The 25,157-nt window shown below is 50.0% G+C and overlaps 1 protein-coding gene across 1 annotated transcript; it reads right to left on the bottom strand.

The window, feature by feature from the left end:
• Window positions 1-1,215: 1,215 nt before the first annotated feature.
• Window positions 1,216-24,724, bottom strand: IL10RB (interleukin 10 receptor subunit beta). The gene is made up of 7 exons (XM_055313492.1): window positions 24,563-24,724; window positions 23,167-23,290; window positions 19,317-19,474; window positions 16,890-17,056; window positions 12,978-13,125; window positions 7,915-8,069; window positions 1,216-1,943 (listed from the first exon to the last, which is right to left on the bottom strand). Exons 1-7 carry the CDS (start codon window positions 24,609-24,611, stop codon window positions 1,620-1,622), a joined length of 1,125 nt encoding a protein of 374 aa, XP_055169467.1. The 5' UTR covers window positions 24,612-24,724; the 3' UTR covers window positions 1,216-1,619.
• Window positions 24,725-25,157: the final 433 nt, after the last annotated feature.

Raw genomic sequence — 25,157 nt, 5'->3', positions numbered from 1 at the left:
TACAGTCAGATCTCTGGGGGCACTGAGAACCGAAAATATGGTGATCACTCCCTCACGGTGTTACTGACAATAATTGAAAAATACTGAAATGTAGGGGCCCCTGGGTGGCTCAGTGGGTGAGCATCTGCCTTCGGCTCAGGTCGTGATCTTGAGGTCGGGGGATCAAGTCCAGCATCCGGCTCCCCGTGGGGACCCTGTTTCTTCCTCTATGTCTCCGCTTCTCTCTCTGTATCTCTCATGAGTAAATAAATAAAATATTAAAAAAAATGTGCTGAAATGTAAAATGAGTGCAAGGAAGGTTGACCATTTGCTCATCTCCCTGCCCGGCTATCTGCTGCCCCGCCCATGATGGTTCATTTTAAAAATGTCAAGTTATTTGAAGAAGTTATTTTTCCTATTTTTGTGGCCTTTGATGAATGCTTTATTGGGCAATCTGGCACAGAGGAAGGGACATTTGTTGCTGACCTCAGTTTGTGGAGTTAAAGTCATACCCATGAGATTATGTTGCGTGTAACAGTGGCTACTATTAAAAAAAAAAAAAACAATGGCTACTATTTATTGAGTACCTACTGTATACAAGCACTGGGGGTAGCACTACTTTTTTTTTTTTTTAAGATGTATTTATTTTAGAAAAGGGGGTGGGTGCACCTGGGTGGCTTAGTTGATTAAGTGTCTGTCTTTGGCTCAGGTGGTGATCCTGGGGTCCTGGGATTGAAACCCACATTGGAGCCTGCTTCTCCCTCTGTCTCTGTCTCTCATGAATAAAAAAAAAAAAATCTTAAAAAAAAAAAGAAAGAGGGGCATGCAAGGGGAGAGGGAGAGAAGAGAAACCTCAAGCAGACTCCCCATTGAGCATGGAGCCCACGACCCTGAGCTGAAGTCAAGGGTCGACCGCTTAACCTACTGAGCCACCCAGGTGCCCCTGGGGGCAGCACTTTTTATGGAGTATGACTAATCTTTAAATCTTTTCATCTCCACGTACAGATGAGGAAATGGCGGGGTCACAGGCTAGTAGGTATCTGAGGTGGAATTCAAGGCTTCCTAGACTGACAGGTCCCAGATGCCATTAGACCCTCACACCTGGTGTCGTTCCCGGTTGACAGCAGCAAGGGACTGAGGAATACCTGTAGAACTAATGGACACCAGCAATGGCAAACGAGAGCCTCATTCAATATCTGACAGTCATCCAAGTGTAGTACCATTAATGCATGCATATTAAATAGAGAATAAAACTTTAATAGAGCACCAGCACGATATAAAACATATACAGGTAGCAAAATAAGTTCAGTCCAAGTATCCCTCCCTGAGAATCCAGAAAGCTTGCTGACCCCTTTAGAGTTGAGGTGGTTTTGGGGATCAGTCCATCAGCTGTCTGGTTGGATTTTATAGCATCTCAGTTTTTATTCCTCATTTTAGATATTTTTGTTTCTTCTAATTTAATTCAAAACTCGTTCCCTGTATTAGTGTGCATCAGAAGCTGAAAATTATACTCCCAATGATCAACATATCTTTTTTTTTCTTCTTTTTAAATCATTGAGGCCTTTTATAGAGCAACAAATTCCCAATGTGGAGTATTTTTTTTTTTTTTTTTTTTTTTTTGCCAAGCCAGTCTTTAAAATCTAGCTCTGTGGTTGTTTAGACATCCTGGAATCTGAGAGTTCTGGATTTGGGCTTTGCTCAGGGGGTGTCCCGCTCTGGTGACCCTCAGGGGCAGGCGAGAGAAGCAGGGGGGTGCTGCACCCCTGTGTGTATGCTCCCTCCTTGGGGACCTGCTCGGAGGATCCCTGCCCGGACGGGGTCCCGGGAGTACCGGTGTTGCCGGAGCTCTGTCTGCTGCTTTCGGAGACTTGCGTAATGACACTCAGTTTATCAAAGACTTCATTCTCATCAGAGGGCGGGAAGGAGAAAAACAGAAGGGTACTGTGATGAGGGTGACCCAAAAACTACGAGAGAGAGAGAGAAAGTTAATGATCAAAATTGTCCAAATTCTTTTTCTGGGCTTACACAGATTTTATACAAGACTCCTGGCTGGAGAGTGATGCTTTATTTACTTATTTATATTTTTAAATAAAAAAAAAGATTTTATTTATTCATGAGAGACACAGAGAGAAAGAGAGAGGCAGAGACACAGGCAGAGGGAGCCTGATGTGGAACTTGATCCCTGGACCCCGGGATCATGACCTGAGCCGAAGGCAGATGCTCAACCACTGAGCCACCCAGGCGCCCCGAGAACGCTGGTTTAAAGCATGTGACAATCACAGCAGGAGAGTTCCTCAAAGATTTAAAAATAGAATTATCGCACGATGCAGGAATTTCACTTCCGAATATACACTCAGAAGAACCGAGAGCAGGGTCTCAAAGGAAGACTGGTACAGCCATGTGCACAGCAGTGTGATTTACGGAAGCCAGACGGCAGAAGCCGACCACATGCCCATCGACGCCGAGATGGATAAATAAAACGGGGTCCCTCCGTACAAGGGAAAATTAACTGAGCCTTAAAAAGGAATGAATTTCTGACACAGGCTACACGGATGAAGCTTGAGGAGGTCATGCTGGGTGGAATAAGCCAGACACAAAAGGACGAATGTCATATGATTACACTCATGTGAGGTCCCCAGAGGGGTCAAATTCATGGACAGAAAGTAGGATGGGGCTTGCGGGGGCTGCAGAGTGGGAAATAGGAATTTCCTGTTGAATGGGGCCAGATTCCATTTGGGGTGATGAAAAAGTTCTGGAGATAGACAGTGGTGAAGGTTGCCCAACAACGGGACCCAGTGTGAATTCACTTAATGACTCACAAATGGTCAAGATGGCAAATTTTATGTTCCGTGTATTTTACCACAGTTTCTTAAAATGCGACAACAGATCTGCACTTCAGACCACCCTCTGATGGTGAAATCAGGTCACCCTCTGATGGTTCCTCTTTTTTTTTTTTTTTAAGAAAAATTTTTAAAAAGATTTTATGTGTTTATTTGAGAGAGAGGAGAGGGAGAGAGAGACAGAGAGAGAGAGAAGCAGACTCCTTGCTAAGCACAGAGCCGCAAGTGGGGCTTGATCTCCCAAGGACCCCAAGATCACGGCCTGAGCCAAAGGGAGATGCTCAACAGAATGAGCCACCTAGGTGTCCCTTTAAAGATTTTATTTATTTATTTGACAGAGAGAGAGAGAGAGAAAGAAGGAGAGAGGGAGGGAGAGAGAAAGCATGAGCAGTGGGGAGGGGCAGAGGGAGAAGAGAAGCAGGCTCCCCACCAAGCAGGGAGCCCCATATGGGGCTGGATCCTGGAACTCCGGGACCCTGACCCAAGTCAAAGGCAGTCGCCTAACTGGCTGGGCCACCCAGGCACCCCCTGATGGTTCCTCTTTTAAACTGGGAGAGAGATTTTTAGACCACTCCCAATGCTGTGGCACTGAAGCCTGAGTGTCGCTGCCTCTAGGCAGCAGCCTGGTGCGGGCATGGGATGAATGTGTCCTGGAGTAATGAACTGGATCTCCCGTGCGTCCTCAGACTGAGTTAGGGGCCTGCTCTGGCGCTCGCCAGGCCCCGATGTGTCCCCAGTTTCAGCTCTCAGCCCTGCGCTGCCCATGGTAAATCAGTGGCCACGAGCCAGTGGCTACTAGCCGATTTACCACACACACGGCTTGCGCTATGTTTCTGTGTAGAGCAGTTTATGGACACGGCCTTGTGGATTTGTCTCTCCCAGGGCACGGGGCTGGCCCTGGGTGGGAACCCTGGTCTGACCATTTGAGCCATGAGAGCTGCCCAGCTGTGTTTCCCAGAATATCTGCCAACTTCACATTTGCCATTTTTCCTCCTTGTAGGTCCACCTACGCTCTCTATCTTCAGGATGAGGTGGAGACGGTCCCAAGGCTCCGCAGGTTCCCCTCTCCCCTCCTCTGTTCACCTGTAGCTTCACCTCTGCCGGTTGCCTCCCCTCTTAACATAATCTGCACACTCAGCCCTTTGATGCCACTTACTTGAAGCTGCTGGCAGCCGCACTGCCCCTGGTGTCACCTCCCACCCCCTGGGTCTCGACAAGCTGATGGAAGCGAGGGGAGGGGCAGGCAAGAGGAATTATGTCCAGATTTCTGTTGCCCAAAGGAGGACATGGGTAGGGGGCAGGGGGAGCCTCCGCAGATCCTCGGATCCAGGGGATCTGTAAGATCGGACTAGAGCCACCCTTGATCCTCCCAGGAAAGGGCACAGGAAAGAAGAGCAGAGGAAGATGTGCTGAGTCTCAGGAATGCGAGGATCAGGCTGGTCTCTGGGTGGGACACCCAGAAACCCCATCTAGTTGTATTGGATAAACCTCCCTGCGGCTTCAACTCAAAGTCTCCACCCCCACTAAGTCTCCCGAAATTCCCAACTATTCTCTGGTTCGTGGTTAGTGGACCTTTTACGTCACGCATCAGGCTGGAGGATTTCACGATGCAATGATCCGAGTCTGCATGGTTGCCTGGCACTCACTTCCTTCATCCTTCACTGCTCACCCCCCACCCCCCAAGCACTTGCCCCATTTCTCAGGTCAATCACAGGGTCTGGCTCTGCAGGCAGGGCTGCAAAGTCTTCTAGCCTCACAGCAGGGGCTCCTTCCAAAGGCCCCCCCTTCACTACGCCCGCCCCCGTCTCTGGCTTTGATTTGCCTGGCGACACATAACCCCATCTGTCCTTTCCTGTCTGAGCGTCTCTGTGATGGCGAGCCAGAAGCCGAAATAGCAGGTGAATAGCTTTGCTTCCTGTTGGGTCTCTACTTACAAAACACCTTCTACCCGGGGCAATGGGCCCACCCCCATTCCCATTTGTTCTTCCTGCTTCTCCAGATCTCACAGAGGCCCCTTGGCCCATTCTGGTGCTGCTGTCTCAGTCACCACTCTTGATAGAAGGTTCTGGCCACTCTGAAACACCTGCTGGTGGTCATGGTCTCACTGTGGATGCTGTGTGGCCGAGACCAGCCCTCACGGTGGAGGTGCTTGTTCTGTAGCTTCCAGAACAGGAAGGGGGCTGGCCCGGCTCGGAGCAGAGTCCCAGAAGCTGTGCCATACAGAAGGGAGGGGCTGAGGCCAAGGGACTGTGTCCTTCCTGGGGACAGTCTCTGCCAGCTGATTGGATGGTCTGGGGACAAGGCCTGACACCAGCTGTCATGACAATGTGGTAACAGGACCAGAAGGGAAAGAAGTGGCGAGGCCTTGGTTGGGCAGACGCGCTTCAGAGCCCGAGAAACCCGTGGCGGAGGGCATGCTGGACATCCTCTCCGAGGTACAGGACTGGCGAGCCTACCTCACCTCTCCTGATGCTGAGAACCAGCACCACGCTAGGTGGGCCTCTGTGGGTCTGGAGGCAGCATGTTCCACCCCTGCCAATGCAACTCCAGTGTGTTCACAGGGTGACACAGGACAGCTGCCAAGGGCAGGAAGGGGCCCTGCAGAAAGTAGGGGCTATGGAGCAAGCTGCCCTCGCCACATCCTGGGACCGGCTGGGGCAGGGGTACGCAGGCCCGGCATTATCTGCCAATGATGACACGTTAACGGAACCCAATGGCCGTGAGCTGGCTGTGTGGCCTGGCAGGTCCCTGAGGGTCTGTGGTGGGAAAAGAAGCTGGCTGGAGTGTATGGCAAATCCTCAAAGGAGAATCACAAGGCAGATCACTAGAGTTTTGGAGCTAGGCCAGGCCATCTGTGGCAGAGAACTATACCCTTGAAGAAGGTTCAAATAGCTCTTGGATGTGATGGGGACCCGGTAGAGATAGAGCCTGTGGCTACAGGACCCTGGGAGACCATGCCACCCAGAAGGGACCACCACAAGGCCCAAGATTGGGCTCTTCGGGGACTCACAGGCAGGGGTTAATGGCTAGGCCCGTGGTCAGGGACCCCAAAGAAAGGGGGACTGGAGGGTCAGGAATGAGGAAGTCTGTGGGAGAGGCATGTGTTAGGGACCCACGGGGGCAGCCCCAAGTGTCTCTGTATCATTAAGAACGCCGAGACTGACACAGGAGCCGGGGCCAGTGGAGCACATAATCCCTCAGACCTCAGTGGTGCCGACCAAGGCCCTCTAGGGCCGGGATGGCAAATCATCCCTGCAGCAGGTGTCAGCTCCAGCTGAGGTGCTCCGCTGCCCCTCGAAGTGTCACCGCCTCAGAATGTGACCTTACTTGGTGACGGCATCTATACAGAGGTAACTGGGGTAAAGCACACTCATCAGGGTGGGCCTCCAATCCAATATGCCTGGTGTCCTTACAAGAAGAGGAAACTTGGACTTAGACACACACACACACACACACACACACACACACACAGAGGGCAGCATGTGAAGATGAAGGCAGGCACTGGGATGAGGGGTCTACAAGCCAAGGGACACCAAAGGGTGCCAGGAAAACTCCAGAAGCCAGGAGAGATGCCGGGAGCAGATGCCCCCTCACAGCCTGAGAGAGAACCATCCTGCCCACACCCTTGATCTCAGACCTCTGGCCTCCAGAACTGAGAGATGACAAGCTGCAGACTTTGTTACGGAGGCGCTAACAAGCCAATGCATCATTGTAATAGGTGACATCAGGCCAGACCAAGGGGCCCAATGATGGCCAGCATGGCCTGGAGTGGGCAACACGTCTTGGGGACCCACTGATGACACCACACACTGCACCACCCAGCAGCTGCCGGCCTGGAGGAGCAATGGACTGACTGACTGGCAGTGCAGGTGAGGTGCCAGCCAGGAAATGGTGCCCTGTGAGAACGGGGGTGCTACCCTCCAGCACCCGGGGGCAATCTGGGAGCAAGGGCCAGTAGGAGATGCTGCATCCTCAATGCATAGCATACGCGGGTTCAGGAACCAAGGGGTAGAAACAGGAGTGGCCCCGCTTACCCTCACTCCCCGTGACCCACTTGGGGAACCGGTGCTCCCTGCACACGCATCTTTAGGCTCTGGGAGTCTAGACTGAGGTCAGCAAACTATGGTGAAGCCCAGGGACTCAGAAAGGTTTTCAGAGTTTTAAAGGATTGCGTCTAAGCGGCTGGAGAAGTACCCTATAATATCTTGATTTTTGCCTCTTGGCCTATGAGGCCTCAACTACTTGCTTCTCTGGCCCTTTAATTCAGGAAAGGTTTGCGGACCTCTGGTCTAGAGGGTTCCCAGAGGGAGAGCCTTTCTACCAGGGGGCACAGTGAGAGTCCTGGTAAACTTGAAGCTATGGTGGCCACCTCTTCATGTCAAGAGCCTAGCTGGCAAGGAAGGGAGTCGTCGGGTGTCTCAGATACTGATGGCAAGTGAAAAGTAGAGCAGCCCAGGCCTCCGGTGCCCATGAGCAGAGACTCCGACTTCTCAGAGCAGAGGGCCTGGGTCACCCCAGCAGATGAGCAGTGGCTAGTCACGTGAGAGGAAGAGGGGCCTGCAGGGGGCCCAGCAGAGCCACGAGACCCCAGGTGTCACTTGTGTTCCTGGGACCAGCTGCAGAAGGGGGACTGGGGCTCGTCCCATTATCCTTTCTCTTGTAACTTCCCCCAGGAAGAGGGAACAACTTCAGTCTCGGAGGTCCCACTCCAGCAGGTCCCTGTCGTCTAAGGGGTGCGGATGCTGAGGTGTGCCCCCCAGACCTCCTTCGGGAGGGAGGTTTGGCCACCCCAGCTGCGTGGGATGGGGGGTGTCACTGCTGGCAGCTGACCCCCAGCTGAGTGCCCCCCACCCCTGACCACTCGGGGCTTCAGGGATGGAAGGTACAAGAAAGAGGGCTTTGCCTCTTCCCTGCAGGCTGTTCTGTGACCGTGGACTTCCCCGATATGGGCGCCGGGGCGGGGTTGGGAACAGAGACGCATGCAGAAGGGTGTCATCCTTCAGGAAAGCCCGGCACCGTGTGGGATTAGCCGCCCCCCCCCCCCGATCAGGGTTTTCTGATCCGCGCCCGGCCCCCCACCCTGTCCTAGGCCTACCTCTTTCAGATGCTGAGGCAGACAGTTCCTGGGGGAGAAGACGTGCTTGGTCCTCTTGTACAGGCACCACAGCAGGGCGGAGCAGCCGAGCAGCAGGAGGGCCGCGCACACCGAGGCTGCCAGGACGATGGCGACAGTCCAGGTCGGGGCCGTGTCTGCGGGGACAACAGGAGGCCGCCTTAGGTCAGGTTCAGGTCAAGGACACGACGGGGCACCTGACCTCAACACTGTCACCATCGCAATCCGGTGGGAGTCCCTGAAAACAGGGTTGGACGCTCATCTCAGAAGGGGTGAGGAGGAAGCATGGGGCACCTGCTCAAGGATCCAGGGCTTTCCAGTGAATGTCACCCCTTCCCATCTTTTTCCAGCTTTGGTTTCTGGCACGACGGCTGACATATGATAATACGCAAGAATTGTGAACTCTGAGCCATGAGCCCCCCCATTCTGGAAAAGCCTCTTCGGCCCTGAAGCAGAAGAGGGGGACCCTGGAGCCCCAAGCAAACACATGCAGTGAAGTGTTTTGTGCTGCAATTTGCAGAAGCTCTTGGCACCACGGCTGTGTCCAAGCCGTGGCACTTAGAGACCTGCCCGAGCTCCAAGCGTGCCCTCCAGGGGCCTAAGGCCACGCTGCGGGCACGACCCAGCGCCCGCCCTGGGTCTCCCTCTGGAAGAACACAAGGCTGCCCAGAGAATGTTCGCCAACACCTGGCCTTCCTTTCTTAGCGCTTCTGTTATAAAGAGCTTAGGATGGCAAATCCTTCCCCCGCCCCTTTGAGATGCGTAGGTATCTCCTAAAACCCAGGGCTGTTTTTCTTTGAAGTTGCAATCGTCATGAAGGAGGGTCCCCGGCCCCCAGCTTTTGGCGGGGAAGGTGGAAGCCCGACTGGCCAAAGACCAGCTGGCCTTAGGCACCGATGGCCGAAGTACAAGGACCCTGACCTACCTTCCAAGCTGCGTTTCCTGATCTGTCCCTTCCCTGGTTCTCTCTCCTCCTCTTCTTCTTCTTCCTTTTTTTAGATTTTATTTTATTTATTCATGAGAGAGAGAGAGAGAGAGAGGCAGAGACACAGGCAGAGGGAGAAGCAGGCTCCATGCACCGGGAGCCCGACGTGGGACTCAATCTCGGGACTCCAGGATCACGCCCTGGACCAAAGGCAGGTGCCAAACTGCTGAGTCACCCAGGGATCCCCTCTCTCTCCATTTCTGATCCCTTGTTCTTCCTTTAAAACATCCAGGTCCCTCTTTGCCTCCTGCAGTCCTCACTGAATAAGATCTGCTTTGACCACTCTAACTAACATCCAGCTTTACCTCTGACCTGGGCGTCTGTAGTCCTGACTCCCCTCACTCCAGCCCCAGACGCCTTCTCCTGCTACCCGGGGCCACCCACCCTCCCAGTGCCCGGCCACCGGCAGGCACCACCAGCCTGATTCAAACCTCAAGCATCTGGTGCTAGAGTTGACAAGCAAATGAACCCTGCCCTTCAAGGGCAAGTCATTTGAAAGGGAGTCATTTTATTTGCGGGGAAAATATTCGGCCGTGCCGCAGGGGACAACAGGAGGCTGACCTGGGATCTGGCGTCCCAGCTCTTAGGGAAGCCCCAGGCTCCCACCTGTCCATCTGGCCTTCCATCTAATGTCTCAGCAGTTTGCTGTGGGGCATGAATCCGGATCCCTCCGTGAACACGGACTGAATGCTGCTGGCTGAGCCCCTCGAACTTGGCACCGTTGATGGCACCGTGCTGGGCCCCTGGAGGGCAGCGCCTGGGTCCCTGTGACCCAGCCACGAAGTGTCAGTGTCATTTCCTTAAGGATGCTTCACAGGCACACCAGCTTGGTGGCCGGCAAATTCAAAGCATGCTTTTGTGACTTCCCCCAAGAGAGAAAGGGTAAGGACAGGTCACCAGTGCTTCACACAGGCCAAGAAGTGGGGGAGGATCCAGGAGTCGAAAGTCCCTCCAGAAAGCTCTCTCACTTGGGTACAGCTCCCCCTGACCACACATTCCAGGGGGATGCATCTCCCTGCTTCACCCTCGGGGAGGTCGGGCCTGTGCTCAGCTGTGCATTGTATCCGCCGGCAGTAAATTTCGGGAAAGGTAACCTGCTCCATCCCTGTTCGTTGACTAGCTGAGTGACTCTGGACAAGTTACTTGACCTCTCTGAACCCTCACTGCCCAGTCTGTAAGCAGGGCAGATCCTTAACAAGATGCTCATGTTAAAATTTGTTGTGAGGTTTAAGTGAGGGAACTATGTTTAATCTTTTTTTATTTTTAAAAATTTATTCATGAGAGACACACACACACACACACACACACAGAGAGAGAGAGAGAGAGAGAGAGAGAGAGAGAGAGAGAGAGAGGCAGAGACATAGGCAGACTCCCTGTAGGAAGCCTGACGTGGGACTCGATCCTGGGACTCAAGGATCACGCCCTGGGCCGAAGGCAGGTGTTAAACCGCTGATCCACCCAGGGATCCCCAAGAGAGAACTATGTTTAAACAAACCTAAAGTGATGTTTGACAAAAGCAGTTTTCAATGGGTTAGACTTTTCTAAAATGCTTGCATTTTGTCATTCATGGACAATCATTTGTAGCCACAAAATATTTGAGATATTTCTCTCATGAGTCAAATTGTAGGCCTCAAGGCTTGTCTCAGGACATAAACCTTTATGAATACTCCACGGTGTGATTTTAAGGACGTCATTACGAATAACCGTAATATCTAATGTACGAAGGGCTCACTGTGTGCCAGGCATTGTCCTGAGTCCTGCCACCCCCATGTGTGGTGGTACCTTGCTCTCCTTATTTTTTTTTATAAAGATTTTATTTATTTATGAGAGACACGAGAAAGAGAGAGAGAGAGAGGCAGAGACAAAGGCTGAGGGAGAAGGAGGCTCCATGCAGGGAGCCCGACGTGGGACTCGATCCCGGGTCTCCAGGATCACACCCCGGGGTGAAGGCAGCGCTAAACTGCTGAGCCACCGTGGCTGCCCATTGCTCTCCCTATTTTGCAGATGAGACGGCTGAGGCACAGAGCAGTCTAGGACTTGTCCCATGTCCTGTGTTATGTTAATGGGGGAAGGACAGGACACTGGATGATCCTGAAATACATTCAAGGTTTTGGGAAAGCAGGTGACAGGTGTTTAGAGGAAAGAATGATGATTCTTTTTTAAAGATTTTGTTTACTTATTTTAGAGAGAGAAAGACAGAGAGCGGTGCGAGCATGTGAGCAAGGAGGGGCAGAAGGGGAGGGAGAGAGATAATCTGAAGCAGCCTCCACACTGAGCACAGAGCTCAATGCAGGCTGAGCCCCATGCATGACCTTGAGATCATGATGTGAGTGGAAACCAAGAGTCGGACACCCAACCAACTGAGCCTACCCAGGTGCCCCAAAAGAAGGATAATTCTAAGACCAGATATTCTAGTGACTCAAGCAGGACGGAGGCTCCCAAGGTACAGAATTCTGATTCAAGTAAAAATGATTCAAGAGAGGAACAGAATGAGAAAAAACATCGAGAAGATCTGTAGAAATAACATGTGGCCTAGAAAGTAACTTGCAGCCCATGAAGGAAGGGGTTATTGTTATTTAAAGACATTGCAGAGGGACGCCTGGGTGGCTCAGTCGTTGAGCATCTGCCTTTGGCTCAGGTCATGATCCCGGGGTCCTGGGATCGAGTCCTGCATCGGGTTCCCTGCAGGGAGCCTGTTTCTCCCTCTGCCTGTGTCTCTGCCTCTCTCTGTACGTCTCTTATGAATAAATAAATAAAATCTTTAAAAAAGAAAGGCATTGCAGAGAGGCTCAGCTGGCTCAGACCCTCAGTCTGAGGGAGAAGGACACAGGCAGTTCACTAGCGCACTGACCTTGGCCTTACCAATGGGAGGCCCCAACTGGGGGTGGGGGAGTGCGTGGAGAGAAAGAGCAAGTGCCAGAGAAATCACCCCAGGGAGACAGCAGCAGGCCTTTCATTTTCTATGTGGCTCTGTGGCCCTGAGAAAACTTGCTGCTGCCATTGCTGAAGGGCTTTGGAGGACACCGCAAAGATTGTAGCCGTGAAAGCATCCTGGGTTCAGGCAAACAATTTGTGCGTTTACAGCAACGAGATTAAAAAAACTACAGGCCAATGAGCTTGATGTTGATCTCCGGAAAAAATAACAAACAACCCAGAATGGATAATTATGTGGTTATCAACACTTGGAAACAATAAGGATGATAACTCAAAGCAATTTTAGGGTACCCAGAAGGAAGTCGCTCAAACTGGCTGCCTTTCCTTTTCCGGACAAGAATGATTTGTTGCTAAATTATGGCGCATAATGGGCTGGTTTTTCCCCAGGCTGCATTCCTTAGAATGCTAATCCTCAAAAAAAGGTGTAGACATACCAAATGCACTAAAAGTGCTCAAATACAGGGCTCTTATTTTGAGAAATGCCCATAAATCATCATGAACACAGTGAGATGGCACTGCACTTGGCAGTGTTTTTTTTTTTTTTTTCATTAAAAAAATATTTTATTTATTTGAGAGAGTGAGAGAGAGCATGAACAGGGGGAGGGGCAGAGGGAGAAGGAGAAGGAGATGCGGGACTAGATCCTAGGACCCTGAGATCATGACCTGAGCCAAAGGCAGAGGCTTACCCGACTAGGCCACCCAGGCGCCCTCAACGATGTCTTTAAATAATAAATAGGCCTGTTGTTTGTGTGCAGACATCCAGGCCACAAGTTTGGATCACCCTGTATGCAAATGCGGTGTGTCTGTATGTAAATGATCACAAGTGTCCGGGCCCAAGGTACTCTTCCCCCTTTCTCTCTCTCCTTCTTTAAGATCTGTTAGCCACTGCGTTGAGGTCCTGGAGGCCGTGACAAGTAGCCCTTGCCGGGGACAGTGATCGAAGCATCTACACTCTTCCTCATGTGTCTGAAAAGGCTGGTGACGTGCAGCCCGGGAAGGGGAGGCACTCTGAACTGGACGTGTTCCAGTCTGAGGAACCTGTGGATGCAAACACCTCGAGGGGGTCTATAAAGCTATCTGAAGGGCTCAGGGGAAGCAGAATTAGATGCTCCATCCGGACACTCACCATCATTGGCTGTTTGCTCACAGACAGGCTTGCTCCATTCCCCAGTTTTGTTCCGTTCAGGAAGAAACCCTTGAACTCGAACGCAGTAAGTTGTCCACGGCTCAAGATCTCGGAGGACCTCAAAGTCATACTGACAGGTAATAGGCCACTAGGAATGAAGCCAAAAATAAAAACATGCCGCAGCAGTGATGGGATACCATCTTCTTCCCCCCTCCCATGCTCAGCAGTTATCATCTTTACCTTGGGCTCAAAACAGGAAGAGGAAGGAAGCAGGTGTTGCTCCCAGTTCATGTTGGGGGAGCCCTGGGAGCATTTTAAGGCCTGGGGCAAGGATTGACTGGTCCTGACAAACCACTTCATTTGCTGGATTCTCTAGTTTAGATGCCATACAAACCATCCTACTCGCTTTCTCTATATATATTTTTCAAGATTTTATTTTTTCATGAGAGACACACAGGGAGGTAGAGGCAGAGACATAGGCAGAGGAGGAAGCAGGCTTCCTGAGCCTGATGCAGGACTCGATCCCAGGACCCCAGGATCATAACCTGAGCCGGAGGCAGATGCTCAACCACTGAGCCACCCAGAGGCCTCCATGTGCTTTTCCTTCTAAGAGCAGGTTTCTGACCTTAGGGGCCCAGGGTTCTCTTTAGAATCGCTCCTCTACTGGAGCACCTGAAATGCCCTCGTCAGGCAGCCTGGCTCCTCTGGGAGGCACACTGTGCTTCTTGTGGGGCCTCCCTGACTTGGCTTGGTATGAGCATAGGGTATCCTCACTGACAATATATTCCTGAATTTGGGAAACTAAAAGTTTCCAGCAAAATAAAGGGCCAGAAGAGTATATGTCACCCACATTTCCATCTTGGTTATATTTCCTGATAGAAGGGTCCTATTTAAAATGTGTTACATGAATAGGAACTTCAATAGAAAGTGAGCACAGACTCTTTTCTTTTTTTTTTTTTTTTTTTTTTAAATTTATGATAGTCACAGAGAGAGAGAGAGAGAGGCAGAGACACAGGCAGAGGGAGAAGCAGGCTCCATGCACCGGGAGCCCGACGTGGGATTCGATCCCGGGTCTCCAGGATCGCGCCCTGGGCCAAAGGCAGGCGCCAAACCGCTGCGCCACCCAGGGATCCCAGACTCTTTTTTTTAACTTTAGCAATGTGTTCTTTTTTTTTCGGGGGGGTGCTGGGTTTGTTGACAATTTGTCTCTATTCCTTCATTGTAGGAGAAAGCCAAGCTTATTGACAAGGATTGGGTTGTACCACTGAATACGCAAAGAATATGGTACAACTTTCAATAATTAAAAATAATTGGAATGGCTCTTGTTTCTAGGTATCCACTACTCCTAAAACCTTGCAATGCTATTTTTTCAGAGATTGAACTCAGGCCTGACCCATAGGACAGGCAGGGAAGGACAGACATGAAGAGCCTCCCTGCTCAAGTCCCCTCTGATTGCTTTTTCCTGCCATCTTTGACACCTGGGCAATTTCTGGTTTTGTCCACTCACTTTCTCCCATCGGGACGAAATAGAATTTCCCGAAGTCTTTTTTTATGCTATGAGTTTAGGGACCTAATATGGCAGCCTTTTAACATAGCATTCTAAAGATGTACTTCTTCATTTGAGAGAGAGAGAGAGAGTGAGTGAGCACGAGTGGCAGTGGGGGGCAAGATCCCACAACCCTGAGATCGTGACCTGAGCCAAAATCAAGAGTTGGACACTTAACTGACTGAGCCAGCCAGGCTCCCTTTACACTGCATTAGTTCTAAAAAAGGAACCATACTGTCTTATGTCTTTTGCCGAGGGAGCTCATTGCGGTCCCTTTTATGAGGGACCACTGACCCCATGCCTCCCAAAGGCCCCACCTCCTAACACCTTCACACTGGGTATTGGGTTTCAGCATGTGAATTTGGTGGGAGACATAAATGGTCAGTCTAGGGCACGTATAAACCGGTCCTGGCAACACTATAGGTACCCAGGAGGACCTGGGACGCAGGAGGCCTTTCTGACACATGGGGTGTCACACCAAAGGCAGAAGTGACAGGAAAAATGCGCAACCAGATGTCTATTCTGTGGGCACATTCTGGATGAGAAGCTAAGCTGGGTGTTTATTTCACGCTTGGTGCAGGAGGCACTCAAGCATGGCAGCTGTGGAAACTGAGCCTTCATAAAAGTAGGATGTGAAGTCCTGGAGTGGGTTGGCTCTCTCAGACCTTTGGTACCCCAGAGCTTCACAGAGATGCCTGCATTTGATAAGTGACTGTAAAACTCATTTTCCTGTATTGCTTTCTAGGCACACATCTCCCGGGGGCTTGACTATAAGCAAAATCATCTATTCTGTCAAGAAGGCCGATATCCTGCATCATTTCATGATCATAAAAACCAAGAGTTTTTTTGAGGAAAAATCAACTTGAGATTTTGAGAGCCTGTGCCGTATGCGTATGTACATATAAATTTAATTCCATAATTCCTAAGACAACACACACAGGTGACCCTTGTCTCCCAAACTCATGAGAATTAAGCAATAGGACCAACATCTAATAGAAAGGAGATAACATATATGTAACCTAACTTACACAACATATGTCAGTGAGTTAGGAGCACAAATGGCCTTCAGCTAGGAAGTGCTGAGTGTAAGAACAGAGCCTAACCAAGGATGAATGAAAATAGCCTTATTATGTCTACATAAGGGGAAGGAAAAACCCCATGTATCCACCATACACACTATTCAGGTAACAGGGCAAGTTTAGTCTTTTCATTAAGTCATCAAACTCTCGGGATCCCTGGGTGGCTCAGTGGTTTAACACCTGCCTTTGGCCCAGGGCGTGATCCTGGAATCCTGGGATCAAGTCCCACATCGGGCTCCCTGCATGGAGCCTGCTTCTCCCTCTGCCTGTGTCTCTGCCTCTCTCTCTGTCTCTCATGAATAAATAAATAAAATCTTTAAAAAAAAAAAAGTCATCAAACTCTCAAATCCTGTGAAGTAGGTAATTATCTCCACTTTATTAATGAAGTGGGTTATTTTTAAAAGATTTTATTTATTTGAGAAAGAGAGAGAGAGAGAGAGCGAGCAACCAGGGGGAGGGGCAGAGGGAGAGGGAGAGAATCTCAAGTGGATTCTGTGCTGGGTGTGGAGCCCAATGTGGGGCTTGATCCCACAATCCTGAGATCATGACCTGAGCTGAAATCAAGAGTTAGGACACTTAATTGATTGGGCCACCCCGCCAACACCTGGAACCCCATGAAGTGGGTTATTATGCCCATCTTGCAGACACGAGGAGGTGGAGGTTGAGAATATGACTAGAGTCCCAGTAGCAGGGGCAACCCTCCAACTGGGTCAGTCTCTTAGCTCATGTTTTTAAAGGAATCGTCCCCTGAAGAGGAGGAGAGCAAGAAGGAAAAGTGGGGTCAGACAGGTAAAATGTGACACTGTTCATCTAGCATCTGGGGGTGGGGCTGTCCTGAGTGTGGACTTGACTATCCTAAGGTGTACACGGGGCATGGGAGTTTATACCATAGAACAGCAGTCATGCAGAATGTCACCTGATTCAGCTGACTCTGACTTCCGCTAGCCAACTGCTGAGCCAGCGCTACCTTCCTTCTCCTGCATCGCAACTTCCTTTCAGGCCTGCTCTCCTGTGTGAGCACCCTACCATCTGTAGTCTCAAATCTGCTCTACAAATTTCCCCTGGGACCTGGGAAGCATGGCCAGATACAAGGCATCCCTCAAACTGGGAAGTTTCTGGCACTCAGAGAACCTGGCCTCAGATCCTCTGGACTATAAGGTACTACTATCTTGCAAGACCCTGACTGGATGGCCTCCTACCTCTTTTCTCCATAGTCAGGGGCTTAGATTAACACTAGACAGAGAAGGGGAACCTATGTCTGAAGTGCATGGGATTTGCCAGGCTTACCTTTTCATCAGAGCCATTTTTCCAATATTGCACATTATAAGCCCACGAGTTATAAATATTTCTCATGGTCCATGTTTCAGGTTCATTCTCAATTTTAGGGGCTAAGAAACGCAGATGGAGAGAGTTAGCAAGTGCTTCTACTTGCATTCCAGGTGGTCCAATCATGGCTAAGAGGAAGAGAACAAAGCAAAAGGGCAGTCAAAAATCACATTTTAAAAACATCATCATTTTATTTTTCATAACTGTGCAGACCAACTGGTCTATTGAAGGATGTAAGATTGCTCTTTGATGTAAGATTGCTTTCATGTGGCCAAGGGGGGTAGTTGCATTTTGTTTCTTAACAAAATCTGATAGCCTTTTGTTTTAGTAATCAAGTTTAGTCCATTTATGTTTATTGTCTTTCTGACATATTTGTTATTATTCCAACTATATTATTTTGTTTTTTTCTACAAAGACTTTTTTTTTTTTTTTTTTTTTTTGGTTTGTTCCTTTCTTCTTTTTTCTTTCTATTGGGTTGAATTTTCTTTATTTCCTTTGCTGGGTTGGAAGCTACAGATGGTAACTTCTACTATTTTTAGTGCCTAACATACATAGTTAATCATACGGATTTCCAACAGAGTCTGAAGCTGTTCTGCTCTTTTACTGGATATTTATGTGGCTAACCCCTTCACTTCATTTGGGTCTCTGTTCAAATGTCACCTCCTCAGGGAGACTCTTTTACCACCCTATGTAAAGAGCAGCTCCCAACACAACCTGCCCCAGGACTCTGCTTTATTTTCTGGGGAACCACAGTCACATCTATCATAAAATATGTATCTATTTGTTTATTTGTCTTCCCCCATTACAGTGTATGCTTCATGACAGCTGGGATTTTGTTTCGCTATTACAGCTTCTGCACTAAGAATGTGCCTGACATATAGTAGGCGCTCAGTAATAATTGTACAATGGATAATAAGTATCTCTGGGTGACGGTGCTATTCAAGTTATATCCTGTATTCTTTTTTTTTTTTTTTTTTGAGGCTATCAATGGGCCTGTTTCCAGGATTTTACCCTGTTTTTAATATGCTGGTAGCTAAAAACCAGATAAGAAAACTTACTATCTTTTCAAAACAAGTATAAACAAATTCTTTCTAATATCTTTCCTGTCATATAAAGGCCAAGAGGTAAGTACTCAAAGTAGGGGAGTTGTTGCTAAGAGCATGGGTGCAGGGGCCTGGCTCAGAATCCTTGCTGGGCCACCCCTTATCTGTGTGACCTTCGGACAAGCTGCTTATCTATTCTATATGAATTTCTAAAGGGAACTTCCACAGATGGGCCCCAATAGGGAACTGGAACCAGTCAGGACCTGGTAAGTCAGTGAACAATTACAGGGGCAGAAACCTGAACTATGTTTTGGAAACTGGACTACTGTCAAGCTGCTTGTGTTTTTTTTTTTTTTTTTTTTTTTTTTTTTTTTTTTTTTTAACGTTGACTTTTCTTAGTTTTTATAAAGATCCCTAGAAAAAAGATCATATTACTTTGATAATTTCTGACTCCAGAAATAAGAGTTTTGGTGCCCAAGCCTGGGACAGAATTGGGAGAGAGTGGAAGGGCATCCTAGCTGCGTTCCCCACCAGGGAGGGTGAAATTGTGGGAGCCATGGGGGTCCAGAGCAGGTGGCGGTATAAAGACCCCACTCTGAGTAGACGCGATCCTTCCAAATTTCTCTGGAGCTACTCCTTGAAAGGCTGCACCTGAGCCTTTTTAATGAGGTTCCTGTCACCCCCTATCCTCTTGCTGTCTCAACTGCTATAAGGTGGCTTCATTAGTTTCCAATTCCTGATGTTCTAGTTATGTTCACCTCATGATCTCTGGTGAGTCCCCCGCCAGATCTAACCTGAGGTCATTTTTTTTTTTTTTTTTTTTTTTTTTTTTTTGATGCTTACCAGCCAGCCTGACCCAATGCATCTGCCATTAGCCAAATCCAGTGCTCTGTCCTTCCTTCTGGCCAAGCTGGCCGTCTGCGTCTGGTCTTCGAGTAACCTTTATTTGACACCTGTCTCGAATAACCTTTATTCTTCTATCTGTCATGTCACATTTCCTGACGTCCTAACTCCAAACTGACTTCCTCCCAGAAAATGTACTACATTAATCCTTCCCGTTCTTCTCATTGACAACACTGGCCTCAACTCATTCTATAGCCACCAGGCATTAATTTGATAGATTTATATTTAATTATCATTGACTTTATGGCTATCCCTTCCTGTCTCTCCCACAAATCTCTTTTGGGTTATAGATCTCCTTATTATTATATTTCCTAACCCCCTTCTGCAAGGCCACCCACTCTGTGGGGGCTCAAAGAATTCCCTCCGACAGGCTACCTCCTGGGGAAAGAAAACCAAGGCACAATGATGGCATGACAATGAAATGGAAAACAAAGTGGCTTACTGTCATCCACAGGACAGAAGGTGATGTTTACCCAGTCAGAATGCTCATCTGCAAACTCAGCCCTGACTCTCAGGGTGTGATCACCATACTTGGAAAGACTTGAGAAATCACATTCCGTGAAGGCAGTACTTGTGCATAGATCCTGGAATTTCCTATAACTGTAAAATCAGAAAAAAACATGAAAGTTCTCACTCCAGTTCACTCTGGGGCTGACCAGTGCTTTATTAATCCCCACTACCAAAGGGTGATGGAGGATAATGCGAGAAAAATACACCAAATTCTTCATCATCAGTTTTGATGAACAGCAAGCTTATTTTTTTGTATGAGCATTTCCCAAACTGTGCCCCACGGGACTTCAGTGATCCCTGAGATATCATAAATCACGTCAAAAATAATCTCTCCCAGGACGCCTGGGTGGCTCAATGGTTGAGCATCTGCCATTGGCTGGGGTCGTGATCTCGGGGTCCCACAGGGAGCCTACTTCTCCCTCTGCCTATGTCTCTGCCTCTCTCTGTGTGTCTCTCATGAATAAATAAAATCTTTAAAATTAAAAAAAAAATCTGTCCTATGGTCAAACGATCTGGGGCAGAAACAAGGTTCAACGTAAAGAGGTGTCTGTCTTCACAACAGAACTCCCTCAGCGACTTTCACAGCTTTCATGAGCTGTGTGCCTCTCCAACACAGGGCTGAGTCTTCGATATGTTTGACGAAGAAAGCTTCCCTCCTTGATTCTGCAATTTATAGAAGCAGAGGGACACAGTCTGAGAGTATTGCTATACATGGATTAGCCCAAAGAAGCTATTATAGGAATTTCAAACAACGTCCTATAAATCACTCCGGCTGCTATTACTAGGGAAAAACTATAAAATGATTCATCTGTCTACATATTTGTTGCATATGATTGCTTTAAAACACAGCTTGAGCCCTGAAGGGAGAAGCGTGGTAGAAGCATGAAGCTTATAGAGGAAAACACTGTTTGGGAAGAGCCACCAGGTGCATGAGACCTCGAGATGTCACAGCCACCGGAGGACGTGTAATCAGCTCCACCTGACCCAAGGAGACCCAGCTCCACCTGACCCAAGGAGACCCAGTCTCCTGTCTTGCAAGATGTGAGGATTTTGTCCGGCTGGTTCCTCTGTGTCCCTTCCTCCAATGTGGCTGTCCTCAGAGGGGACAACCAAGATGACAGTGATAAAAACAGTCAGAGCCCACTTGTCAAGCACGTAGGTTTTAGGCAGGGCAAGAAGTATTTCATCTGTATTACGTCCCTGAATTTTCACAGCCCACGAGGGCAGGACAGAGGCTGCTCCTACTCCATAGATGAGGCGCAGGGATGGAGAACCTAAGAAACTTGCCCAGTGGATCTCGGATCGGCTTGACGTCCGGGCTCACGGTCTTGGGCACCACCGCACACCTGGCCACATTCTAGGCTATACCCACAAGTTCTTGCTAAAAGTACGTAGAGGTTGGGACGCCTGGGTGGTTCAGTGGTTGAGCACCTGCCTTGGGCCTAGGGCGTGATCCTGGAGACCCGGGATCGAGTCCCACGTTGGGCTTCCTGCATGGAGTCTGCTTCTCTCTATGTTTCTGTCTCTCTCTCTCTCTCTGTGTGTCTCTCATGAATAAATAAATAAAATCTTAAAAAAAAATTAAAGTACGTAGAGGTCATTGGGCTCAGCCTATCCTATAATCTGCTCGTTTCACTTACTATACCACAAACACTTCCCCAGTCAACTCTTCATGGGCTGCCTGACATCCCATCATTTGGAGACTCCAGGGGTCAGTGCATTAAGGGGACTTTTTCACATGTGGCCACTTCCTTCATTTAAACTAATGCATCATCAATTGGCTGGAACATGGAGTATTTCAAAAGTTGTTTTGCAATAACTTCTCTTTTATCAAGTCATTTTTATTGCATTTAAAAATCTTTTCCTCCCTGTGAAATAGGTAATATAACCCATTCTCCATATTTACATCTCATTTTCAAAGATGTTTCCAGGGCACCTGGGGGACTCAGTCAGTTAGGTGTCTGCCTTGGGCTCAGGTCATGATCCTAGGGTCCTGGGATCAAGACCTGCTTTGGGCTCCCTGCTCAGTGGGGTGTCTGCTTCTCCCTCTCCCCTCTGTTCATGTGCTCACACACACGTGTGTGAACGCTCTCTCTCTCTCTATCAAATAAACTAAATATTTTTTAAAAAACCAACAAAGATGTTTCCACATTCAAATCACCAACTCATCCTCCGAAGTACCCCTCCTCTGGTCACCCTTACCCAGCACACACGTATGGGAGAGTTTGTACACACAACCTCTCAAGCTGAATTCTTTTTTTTTTTTTTTTTAAGATTTTGTTTATTCATTCATGAGACACACACACACACAGAGGCAAAGAGATATAGGCAGAGGGAGAAGCAGGCTCCCTGTTGGGAGTAGAAAGAGTCATGAAATTATCAAACCAATCAGGGGTAGAAAATGCATGCAGGGAAAGATGAGTGGCACAACAATCCTTCCTAAATTCTTGAGAAAACTGACAAAACTGGACTGAGGACTGTAGGTCGGACGAAAGCACTGCACCAATGTTGAGGCTGCCAACCTTGATGGCTGCAGGTGGTGATATAAAAGGTTACCCTCACTCTTAGGAAATCCATGATGAAAATTTAAGGGGCAAAGGGCATGACTTAAGACAGAGAAAGAGGAAGAAAGAAAGTGTGGTAATCTTAAAAATTGGTGAATATGGACATAAGTGATTTGGAAGTTCTTTGCATTGTACTTGAAATCTTAAAAGTGTTCTGTTAGCTGCAAATTACTTCGAACAAAGGAGCTCCCCAAAAAGTAAACAAAGGCTATCTTACTCATCTTCCTACTTTTCCCCTGCCTTAGCAGGCCTGGGCTATGTCTACAAAAGAAATTTGGAGGAGGAGGAGGAGTGTGGGATTAATGGGATCTAGGGACCTGTGTTTCCTCCTGCTTCATCAAAGGGACTATCTTTGCACATTTCTGGGTCATATTGGAAGCAGGTGTGTCGGCTCATCACCCTTTGGCCTCCTGCTGCTACTTGCACTTGGCGTAAAGGTGTGTCACCTGCAGTCTAGCCTGTGGCGTATGATGGCAAGCTGCTGAGGGAGGGCTGGCAGAGGTTAAAATCAACCGGCAGGGCAGGTACTGGGCAGTCAGAGCACCGCTGAGATAATTGTCTTGGTGATACTCACCCTTCCTTCATTAGCCTCTGCTGCTTTCAGAGGCTAGAGCTTTTCAGAACCAGCAGCTAGCTGTTTTACTTTCAAATTCAGGACACAGCCACAGAGTAGCTGAGCACCCACCATGCAAATTATCTGCACCCCACTGCATGGTGAGGTTCTGTCATAATCTGTTGGAGGGGATGGGTGGCTGGATGGCAAGGGCCTTCCTGTTTTGCATACCTCAGTTTTCCTGGATGGCTTCCACTTGCAAATTGTTGACTTCTAGCAATACTGTTCTAATAAGTGGAGATGATACCAGTGACATTTTTTCTCTTAAAAAAACATCAATTGTGACAAATCCCATATGCTCATAGGGCAACAGGCTACCACTATGGCCAGTGACATCCATGCTCACATGTGTCTGTATCTACCGGTGGCCCTGTGATGGTCAAATGCTGAACCATCACAACAAACAAAAAGCAAGAAAGAGTTGATGTATCTCTTTTCAGAGAAGAGAACTTTCACAAGAATTTTCCAGACAGAAAGAAAAAGGCCAGCAGGGAGGTTCCCTAGGAGTTGTCATGATCATGCAGGTGACAGCAGTCAGGCTCTCTCCTCTGGTCCAGCTCAGTGACCAGCTCAGGGCCCTTCTGCCAAGAGCATCCCAGACTCACCTTTGGTACTGGGCTGTGAAAGTCAGAGTCCCTTTGGGAAAAGCAGGCAACTCCCACTGGAGAATGTTCTTGAAATTAACTGACTTCATCCTGACGTTTTTAGGAGGTGGCACCAGCCCTAATGCTGTTAAAAAAAAAAAAAAAGTTGGCATCCTTGCTCCTTAAAACCAGTTGCAGAAGTAAATGACCGTACCCAACACATGGGTCTCCCCTATGGTTCCACGTCTTCAGATAAGCATGTGGGTGGGTGAGGGGAAACGAGACATACATTAGCTGTACTCTCTGGATTTTATTTGAAGGACTGCCAGGGGGTGCTGGGGGGTCAGGGTGGGGCAGAGAGCAAGAGTAAAGTGGGGACAGTTGGGGGTGACCTGGATTTGGGTGATGGGAAAAAGGTGTGAGGGTGTGGGTAGATGGATTTTAGATATATTTCCAGAGGTAAGGACTCTAGACTTTCTGTCTACATTTGGTATGGAGAGATTAATATTCATTCCCGGCTTAGGCACCTGATGTCCTGATTGGCACTGGGTGCAAAGACACCAAAAGTCTTATTTTAGCTGCGTTAGCTTGGAGATACTGGAGAGAGAGACCTGCAGGAATGTCCCAGACAGCTGGAGAAAGGAGCCTGGTGCACAGAGGAGAGATCTGGGCTAGAGATAGAAATCACTTTTTTAAAAAAAATTTTTTTATTTATTTATTCATGAGAGACACACAGAGAGAGGCAGAGACCTAGACAGAGGGAGAAAAGCAGGCTCCCTGCAGGGAGCCTGAGGCTGGATGGACCCCAGGACCCCGGGATCACAACCACTGAACCACCCAGGCGTCCCCATTTCCGATGGAAAATATCAAGCATACCCAAAAGCAGAGGGAAGAGTATGATAAACCACTGGCCCCTCTTGCAACCGGTGCCAAGGGAGACTCACACTGAGTCACGGGCCTGTGCCATGGTACTCCAGGCCAGGGTTCTGCGGGTATCTCCTACAGGGCCGGCGCGGGGCGGGGGCCTGGGCAAGATCTGGCAGGGCTGGAGGATCCGGGGTGCAAACAGCCTGAGAGGCGGGAGGAAGGCCGGGAGAGTGCGGCGTCCTGGAAGGAGCCGAGGCCATCAGCGAGGAAGGGGGAGGGGTCCGCTGCTGTTTGAAGCCGGGGAGGAAACTTGGAGGAGGGCTGAAAAGGTTTCGGGGGCTTTAGAGCCCCGAAGCCACAGAGCTGGGGGGCGGAGAGGCAGAGCTCGGATGCCGGGGTGCTGAGGCTGAAAGGGAGGCTCCGGGGGCCGCGCCCGGCGCCCGATCACTCCCGGGGCGCCCGGGGTCCGCTCGGGGTCGCCGCCCGCGTCGCGGCTCGGCCTCCAGCTCCCCAGCGCGGCCGGGAGCCCCCCCCCCCGCGGACCCCTCACCTGACATCAGGAGGCAGCCGCCCAGCCAGCTCCGCAGGCTCCGCCGCATGGCCGCGCCGGGAGCCGGCGGGGGGCGCTCGGGGGCGCTCGGGGGCCGCGGCAGCCGCCGGGCAAGCGCCCCCGTGCCGGCTCCCCGAGGTGCCGGCCGACCTCCCCGCTCCGCGCCCGGGCCGCTTCCGGGTGCCGGAGGGCGGGGCGAGCCGAGGCCCCGCCCCACAGAGACCCCGCCCCGCAGAGGCCCCGCCCCCCGCCGAGACCCCGCCTCCACAGAAGCTCTCGCCGAGACCCTGCCTCCGCCAAGGCCCCGCCCCCGCCAAGGTCCCGCCCCCGTCAACCCCGTCTCCGCCAAGGCCCCGCCCCTCCAACGCCGTCTCCGCCAAGGCCCCGCCCCCTCCAAGCCCGTCTCCGCCAAGGCCCCGCCCCCAGATAGGCCCCGCCCCCGGGGGCCGGAGCCCTAGCGCCGGGCTGGGGCTGCTGGAGGGGGGCGGGGCTCGGGAGCTGGAGGAGGGGAGACGCGGAGGGAGGGGACCTGGTGGAAAACACCGGTAGGAAAGCGGTTGCGAAACTGCGCTTACAGTGTGCCCCGGATCTGGGG

The sequence above is a fragment of the Nyctereutes procyonoides genome, unplaced genomic scaffold (assembly GCF_905146905.1).
Source record: "Nyctereutes procyonoides isolate TBG_1078 unplaced genomic scaffold, NYPRO_anot_genome, whole genome shotgun sequence".
NCBI lineage: Eukaryota > Metazoa > Chordata > Mammalia > Carnivora > Canidae > Nyctereutes > Nyctereutes procyonoides.
The sequence above is the reverse complement of the archived record's forward strand: the minus strand, read 5'-3'. Positions and strand labels throughout refer to the sequence as shown.